An 8,774-nucleotide genomic window follows, 5' to 3' on the forward strand; every position below is an offset into this window, starting at 1 on the left:
TGGGTGTGCTGATGGTTTTGCTCGGACAACCAGCCTACCCAGCATCTCCCTGAGGATGTGCAGCAGTACCCAAATTCCCTGCAAGTCTGAGCTGTGCTGAGCTGGGGTGGCATAAGTATTACCCATGCTGGGGTCTGGTCACCTGCCTCCCCCAGTCGTGCCTGTACCTCATGCCCTTGAGTTTGGGCAGGAATGTGTCTGTGCTGGTGTCTGCTGCAATTTCCCAAACTTGTTTTCTTGCTGTGACCCAGGCTTGCCTTGAGCTGCGTTATTACAGCAATGCTATGCCTGATTTTTTTGTATATCTGGTAAATATGTTTCTTCAGCTGCAGCACAGTGGTGACTTCTCAGTGACTTCCCTGCTGTTGCTGTAAGGCAGAATTGCTCAATGCTGGCAGCTCTCTTGCCTTTAATATTGAGTCTTTCCGGACAGGAGATTGCATCTCCTCCAGGTGTCAGCTTTCAGCCAGCCTGGGGAATTCCCAGGTTTTGTGAAAGACTTCCTCTTTTTAAAGCCTTTGCCTGCCTGAGGCCTCCTCTTGGGTGACTTCCAGGCTCCAGACATGGGCCTTCCTAAAACTTGTGCCTCTGCTGTGCTTTTGGTGCTGTCTGCTGTGGGGGCCTATGCCCTGGACACCTATGTTGCAGCTGTCTATGAGCACAATGACATTTCAGATCATAGAACTGATGAAGTGTTGGCTTCTCCTGAGGAGGCCTTGATGCTGATGGAGAGAATCAGTCTTTTGGGTGACACTACATAGTGAAGAGGAAGATTTTATGAGGGTAAAGAACGTTTTTTTGAATTCTTGCTAAGTGGTAAATGATGAGTCAGGTTATGTTCCTTTACCCTCACGGATATACCACAGGTTCTAACTAAGGTTTTCTAGGGATCATCTGAAACTATAGTAGTAATACTCTATTTACGAAACACTATTCTATAAATTGCTTTCCATGAGTAAAAAAAAACCTGCTTTCCATGAGTAATTTCAAATTGCTTATTGTGCAGAAACATCCCTTTGAAAGGACAATCATAAAAAAAAAAATCTGTTGTTGAATTCTTTCTCACAAAACAAGCAAGTCTCTTAGATCTAGGCAGAGAGGTCAGCACAGTTCAAGGGATATTTTATATTGCAGTGTGAGCCCAGGGGGGAGGACACTCTCAAGGCACCCACTCCAACTATAATAAGCCATTGGCCAAAAGCAGGAGGTATGGCAGGATCACGTGTCTCATAAGCATTGCTGAACTATCTGCACTCTGAAGCTAGAGGGGGGTACCCCACACAGGTGGTCTGCCTTCAGCACTGGCTGAAGTTTTCACTGATGGTAGCCATGTGCACTAAGGTGGTATGGAGTAGTGTGTCCTAACCAGGGGAGTGTGGGTTTGCCCCAAGATGGGTTTAAAATCTTGGAGAGGGATGTGTAAATGAAGTAAGTGCTCCTTCCAATGGAGCCCCTTGTAGATTAACATTGTTTCTGACAAGCTCTCTTAGCCTTTTGCTCTACTTTTATTTAAAGTATTTCATACTGGAAACAAGATCAAATTCCTAGAAAAGTTTCTTTGATTTTTTGGCAGAAATATACTGTACCTTCTCATATTATGCAACGGAAGATTATTTCCAAAACAAACATTAGTTTTTACTCCTCCTCTTTCCCTCTGGTTTATATTCCCCATGCTGATCCAGGAGCTGGGAGGTTCCAGCCATGCTCCCTTCCCAGGCTCTCCTGCCTGCTGTGGTGCTTGCACTCACAGCCCTTCAGGCCCTTGCCTCCGACACCTTCATCGCAGCCGTCTACGAGCACGCCGTCATCCTTCCTGATCCCACCGCAGAGCCCATTTCCCCCGACGATGCTTTGGCCCTGATGAACAAAAACATGGATGTCTTGGAAAGGGCCATCAAGGAAGCTGCCCAGAAGGTATGGGGGTGCCATGAGGGTTGTCCATCCGTGTTTTTCTGCTCCTGCTGACCCTCCTGGTTGTCTGTGCCCTTTTAACGGAGCCTGTTGTGACAGGGTGCCCACATCATTGTGACTCCTGAAGATGGCATCTATGGCTGGCGATTCACAAGAGAATCCATCTACCCTTACCTGGAGGATATCCCTGATCCGGTGGTGAATTGGATTCCCTGCACTGACCCCTCAAGGTGATTCCTTCTGCAGTGCTTTATGTGATTTCAAACTGTTATCTCCTGGAGTCTTGAGCAGCTCACACTAAATGACTGAGAACTGCTAATTCTTTAATCTATAAAAAATCACAAGTACTGTAGAAATGAGATGCATCAAAAAGAGTTCTTAATTAAATGGTGATGGGAATATGTCAGGTAAAAAGCATTGGGACAGTTTTACTCGCAAAAGGACAAAAATGAGGACGTTTTGGGCAAAATAATTATTTTAAAAACATGCACAACTTTATCAATTCAAATCACTTGTGAAAACCTTCTGTAAGTATAAGCTAATTTATTATCATGTTAGATGCATAGATCAGACAAGCTGATTCAGTCCTCAGTTCAGGTGTCTGAGTGCTTTCTAAACCAAATTGCACAAAATATTAATCTAGATCTGAAAGAAATGTATTTTGGAAATCCAGCCACTTGCACAGTCGCCTGTGTTACACACAGAGGTGGTCCTAATGTGTGTCAGCTGGGGACACCAAAAAGACCAAGTTCATGTCTAAGCTAAGCTTTTGTGTTCTCTTCTGAGGCCTTATGAAGCTAGATTTCAGGAATCCTCAGCTCTATAAAATGCTTTTTAATAAAGGCTTACAGACAAAGATTATTTTAAAAGGCTAAAATTGTCTTCTGAATCAGGGCTTAGAGGTGCTTGATAATTTGTTTTTAAGCTATTTAAGATTTATGTCTCTGCACTGATTTATTCTCCTCTTTGCTTTATGAAGCTCTCCATATCTTTGTATGCAAGTTAGCTGGGAATTTTGTCCACACAGAAAATAACATTGTAAAGAGTACAGGAAAGAAGAACACAGAGAGACGATTTTTTAAAGATAAAAGAGAGTGGCAATTTAAAATGATGCTATAAACAGAGAAGAAAACAGAAACTATGATTTGATCTATTGCTTTTTCCGCATCTGGGGATGTTCTGTTAATGGAATAGTAATTTTGAATGCATTTCTTCTACATGGGCACTTAAACTTCTAAAAGATTTTTTTTTTCTTTCACTAAAAATGCGATAGATTTGGTCCAGCACCAGTGCAGGAACGACTCAGCTGCATGGCCAGAAATAACTCCATCTATGTGGTTGCGAATATGGGGGACAAGAAGCCCTGTAACTCCAGTGATCCCAAATGCCCCAGTGACGGTCGCTACCACTACAATACAGATGTTGTCTTTGACCCACAGGGGAAACTGGTGGCTCGTTACCACAAGGTAGGGAGGTGCTTCAGCATCAACCTCTAATTTATTATTAAGATTTTTTTCAGCTCTCCGGCACCAATTTCGGATGGTTTGTACAATAATTTTACATTATTATAAAGTGACAACCACTCCAGGATGATTTGATGAAAGGATCTTATGGCCAGAAGGAAAACCAAGCAATTGCTTGACCAGTCAGACAAATTATTCCCAGGAGCACTGCAGCTGCAGAGTTCATGCCAGCTGCCAAACACTTGAGGGCTACATTTATGACAGAAAATGGTAAAGAAGCAGTGACAGAATTTTCCATACTCAGTGAATGTTAGCTTTTCCATGATATGTTCCTAACCAAGTTAGACGGTGCTTTGCAAGGGACATCTTGGATCTTGAAATTTAGCAGCTAATATTGGATGGGCATTGCTTCCAGGAGGTAGATGGGGCACAGCCACCCCTTTTTTGGGGGGAGAGGGTCAACTGGATGGATGCAAACCAGCTGAGCCAGCCAGCTCAGGTACCTCAACTCCCAGTTATGTATTAAAGCCTATCTCAGACACAAAAGCTGTTCATAATCTTGCCTTATTTTCAGTTTCTAATATGCCATTTTCTTCACCTGCAGTACAATCTGTTTAGAAGTGAAACTCAGTTTAATTACCCAAAAGAACCAGAAGCTGTCACCTTTGAGACTCCTTTTGGGAAGTTTGGCATTTTCACTTGCTTTGACATCCTTTTCTATGAGCCTGCCGTGGTCCTGGTGAGCAAGATGCAGGTGGACACTGTGCTCTTCCCAACAGCTTGGATGAATGTCCTGCCCTTTCTGACTGCAGTTGAGTTTCACTCTGCCTGGGCTATGGGCATGCGTGTTAATTTACTTTCAGCAAATACTCACAACACCATCATGGCAATGACAGGTGAGTTGCATCCAGGAACAGGGAAATTGTTCCCAGATTCAGAAGCAGGCAGAAATGTTTTAGATATAGTGAAGTCTCTGAAAAATAGTGTTTCAACTGGACTAAAGATCTTTGTGATGTGGCACTGAATGTAACAAACAAGTTCAGGTAAGAAAATGTTGAATATTCTGAAAAAGGTAAAATTAAAAAGCCCTCGGTAATAAGTTTTGATAACTTAAAAGTGAAATTTTATTTCAAAAAGATCACAAAATTTCACTTAAAGTTTCAGTGTCTCATTTAGAGGCAGCATTTTCTGTTTAAAATTCAATCAACAGTTAAATGGAGAAAAAATGTTTTAATCAATGTAAAACCAAAAGGAGGATTTCTCTTGTATACTGACTAAAATATGCTCCTTTTTTTTTGTGGCTGCTGAAGACTTAGAGATACTATGTTTTGCTTTGCTCTGAATATATATTTACTACCTTTTTTTTTCTCTTAACTGAAAAATTTACATAGTTGCATATGTTACCCTCCCCTGAAGCAAAGTGAAAACCAAAAAGGAACATTTTTGCCTGCCCTAAAGAGACTGAGCTGAGTTTAGGCCACAGTCCTGTGTTTTCTTCAGTGAAACATAACTACCCCCATGACTGCCTTCTTTGTCAAATATGCTGCTCTGAGACTTCTGATTTGTTTTTAAATGAACCTCTGTTTTAACACTAGGATGGGTATTGCAGCTGTTCTGTGCTTTGAAATTCTTCCAAAACTCTCAGTAATGTATTGAATAAACAGAGTATCACTGAAAACCAATACCAGTGTGGCATGGGAGGACAACTGGTGCCCTTGCCAAGCCGTGCTCTGGCTGCTGGCTAACAGAGGGCTGGTGGTGTCCTCGGCAGGCAGTGGGCTGTTCACACCAGAAGGACCTGCCACCTACCACTATGACAGTGCCACTGAGGAGGGACGTCTCCTGCTAGCAGAGCTGAGCACTCACCCCCGTCTTTCTCCCACCTACCCTCCTGCCATCAACTGGAGTTTGTATGCCACCAGCATCAAGAAATTTCCTGGAGAAAACGACACTTTCTTGGGAGCTGTCCGGAAGGATATGTTCACTTTCAGTGAACTCAGACACAAGGCTGGAAATTACACTGTTTGCCAAGGAGACCTTTGCTGTCATCTGGTCTACCAGATGTCAAACAAGAGGAAAGATGAAGTTTATGTCCTGGGTGCATTTGATGGGCTTCACGGTTCTCTCATAAAATACCATTGGCAGGTAATTGCATTTTTAGAGGTGAGTATGGCTACATGCCAACCACTCAAAAACATTTGTCCATTACTGCATCCTGGGAACTTTTCTTGGTATTAAACCCGTTGCTTGGCTGCTGAAAGCTTAGTGGTGTTTTACCTTCCTGTCTTCTCCTCCCCGCAGATCTGCACGCTGCTCAAGTGCCCAGGCACAAACCTGAGCACGTGTGGGCAGCCCGTGGAGATGGCTCAGACCAAGTTTGAGATGTTCTCCCTCAGTGGCACATTTGGCACCAGCTACGTCTTCCCAGAAGTGCTGTACAGCGGGGTGCAGCTGGCCCCCGGGGAGTTCGAGGTAATTGGACACCCCAGAGCTCTTTGTTGCAAGGTTTTTCAGGCTGTGGTGCTGAAAACTGATCTGGCAGCAAAGTCCCATCCAAGAGCTGCTTTCTTTGGTTCTGCAAGCTGTAACCCAAGGGGAGAGATTTAAACAGATGGATTGAATCAATCCTTACTGAGGAGAACATATCAGTCCTGGAGCTGAAAATCTCTTCAGTGCTTCCTTTAGCAAATCTGCCTTCCCACTTCAGGTCACAAATCAATAAACCACAGCTTTCAAGGAGCTATTTTCTACAGGTTTCTGATGATGGGAATTTTAGGAGAAAAAGAAAATACTCTGAGAAATTGTCCAAATGAGAAAAATTACTTAGGAGTATCACGTGTAAGAGCAGAGTTCTATGCAATTAAGAATGTTTTCAGGGATTTTTGAGGGGTTTGTAGGGTTTATTTAATTTTTTTTATTTGGAACTTCATCTTTTATTTTTGCCAAAACATTTTTTCATTCAAAAGCCTTAGAGTATTTTAATGTAATAGGCTAGATGAAATCATAATTGATTTGGAAGAAGTATTTAACAGCTTTCAAGAGACAATGAAGACAGTGAAAAAGACCTGAAAAATTTTAGGGGAAACAAGGGTGATTTTTTTTACAAGGTAGGAAATTGAAAAACATTGTTCACCCCGCATACTTGTTTTTGAATGGGACTTCTGTAAAAATATACTAATCAAAGAATGTATTGATATGCTAAAGATATGATCATGGTCTTATTTTAAAACAAAATGTTGTGTTTTCTTAACAAATGCATGCTTACCTTTTGTCACAGAGGCAAAAAAAGTTGTTACAGGTGTTCAGAGCTGATGAACAGTAATTTCAAATTGATATGTAAAAAGTAACTAAGAAAAGCTACATATGGTCAGTAGCCTGAAATTCTCTATTTCCATCTGAAAATTGTTTTGGGGCCTACAAATCAAAAAATGTATCAAATATGTCCTAGATGTGTATATAAACTTTGTTGCCTTGTATGAGTAACTAATGAGAACCTAACAAATTAGTTTTTCTCACTCTCACCTCCTTACGAGGTAGAGAAAATGGTCTTTTTTCCAAAGATGGTTTGGAGGAGGGTTTAAGGACTTCTTGGTCCAAGGAAATGTGGGAAGGCTATAATGGGGAGGCTGTGGCAGTGCCAGAGGGAGTCCTGTTTTCTTTCACTCTCATGACTGTTTTTAAAAGTACTGCATCAAAATATTCAGCATCTATGGCCTCTTCTTTCTGTGCTATGCAATATTGCCACTCTGTTAGAGGACTATTAGTGTCATTCTTTCTCTTTTCCACCAGGTGCTACGTGACGGGCGTTTGAAAAGCAAACATGCCACATCGAAACCGCTCATAACAGCGACACTTTTTGGAAGGATTTATGAGAAGGACCTGCCACATCCTCTGCGAACTTCCCTGTAACATATCTCCTTATGTCAGTCACCACAGACAGGAGGGGAGTTTCCTCCTGAGCCATAGCAGTTACCCTGTATGATTCTTATCCTAAAATACTGCACTTCTGCTCAACAGTGGTGGCAGTTGGGCTTATCTGGGAGAGAGTGATGTGTTCACTCTGCTGTGCATGCCTTTCTAACAGTGCTTGAGCCAGTGCCATTATTTTTTAGCATGCATGCTCTGTCACATGAAACTTCTAATTAGAAATTCTGTTTCCCCCAAGATATCATATAGATTGCTAGGATTACAGTAGAAAGAAGACTGATACCAAAATCTGTGAAATGTGGTCTGTCATTTTATTGCAGAATAAATTCTCTCCAAGAAAGCCTTTCTGTCCCTTTTGCCCCTTCCTGTTTTTCAGACTGTATAATCACTACGAGTCTGTGGTTTTCAGCCTTACACCACGATCAACAGGGCCTCCCTAATACTCAATGAGCCTTGGCTCCTTCCTGACCAAGGCACTGTACAATAAAGATAAAACCACATTTGAAATTATCTTAGGTGCAGTCTTAGAGAGAGAAAAAGTGGTCCTCCCACACGTGTTAAATCTGGCTGAGCTCATAAAGCACATCCATTTCTGCAGTCCCTCTGATCTTGCACCTCTTTGTACATGGCAGATGGGTGTTGGGTCCAATGCATTTCAGCTCAGACTTAGCATATATATAGTACTCCAACACCTTCTCCTGGGTATGTGGATAATTTCTGCAAAACTGTTAAGACATATGAAATAGGCAATATGAAATAGCACCTCAAACACATTTCACCCTGTAGTGTGGGAAATGGGCATTATTTTGGATCCCTAGCAATGATATACCTAATTTGGCAGCCCTGGGCCTGATTTCTGTCTGTCATGTTATGGAGCAAATGAGTTTTGTTTGCATCAAATATGCCTTGGAGTGGTCCCTACCTCCACGCTTATCCAATAGCATTTTGCATCTACTACCATTCTTACAGCCTGCACCATGCTCAGCACTGAGCTGCGCTAAATGCAGCATCTAAGGAACACTCTGTGGCTTCCCACCCCACGCACACTTACGTATGTTATCCAGAAGTTGTTGAAATCACATGATTTTTGGTTTTCCCCGTGCTGCAGCTTCTCAGCACTCAACTTTAGGGGCTCTTTCTGGGAGTTTTTTCATCCTGGAAAGGAAACGGCTGAACTTGCAGGCAGTGGAGGAACTGTACCACTCGGGAGTAGTTACTGAAAACAGGCAGGGATTCTAAGTCAGGCTTGCTGGTGCCTTGTTCAGCACCTCACAACTGAACACAAAAATCTCTCTCATATTGCTTGCTGGCATTTCTGAAGTTCTGGGTACTTCCCAGGTACATGCAGAATTGACTGTCTCGGTTGTCAGAGCTGGACACAGGTAGGATACAATTCATATTGCTATTTTAATATAGGATATCAGGAAAGGACTCTCCTATCTCATTCATTAGGGGTGCAGGTGTCCGGGATTC

At 42.4% G+C, this 8,774-nt stretch overlaps 1 protein-coding gene across 1 annotated transcript; it reads left to right on the top strand.

Moving 5' to 3' along the window:
* The first annotated feature begins 1,682 nt into the window (after positions 1-1,682).
* LOC138108300 (pantetheinase-like) lies at positions 1,683-7,644 on the top strand. Its single transcript, XM_069010751.1, has 7 exons — positions 1,683-1,914; positions 2,011-2,141; positions 3,185-3,377; positions 3,979-4,270; positions 5,146-5,519; positions 5,676-5,846; positions 7,164-7,644. Exons 1-7 carry the CDS (start codon positions 1,702-1,704, stop codon positions 7,281-7,283), a joined length of 1,494 nt encoding a protein of 497 aa, XP_068866852.1. The 5' UTR covers positions 1,683-1,701; the 3' UTR covers positions 7,284-7,644.
* The last annotated feature ends 1,130 nt before the right edge of the window (positions 7,645-8,774 follow it).

Source organism: Aphelocoma coerulescens, chromosome 3 (genome assembly GCF_041296385.1).
Source record: "Aphelocoma coerulescens isolate FSJ_1873_10779 chromosome 3, UR_Acoe_1.0, whole genome shotgun sequence".
Taxonomy (NCBI): domain Eukaryota; kingdom Metazoa; phylum Chordata; class Aves; order Passeriformes; family Corvidae; genus Aphelocoma; species Aphelocoma coerulescens.

Coding starts and splice junctions, on each gene's coding strand:
- LOC138108300 (XM_069010751.1), top strand. CDS start 1,702: ATGCTCCCTTCCCAGGCTCTCCTGCCTGCTGTGGTGCTTGCACTCACA. Junction 1,915..2,010: donor TCAAGGAAGCTGCCCAGAAG/GTATGGGGGTGC, acceptor CTGTTGTGACAG/GGTGCCCACATCATTGTGAC. Junction 2,142..3,184: donor CCCTGCACTGACCCCTCAAG/GTGATTCCTTCT, acceptor AAAATGCGATAG/ATTTGGTCCAGCACCAGTGC.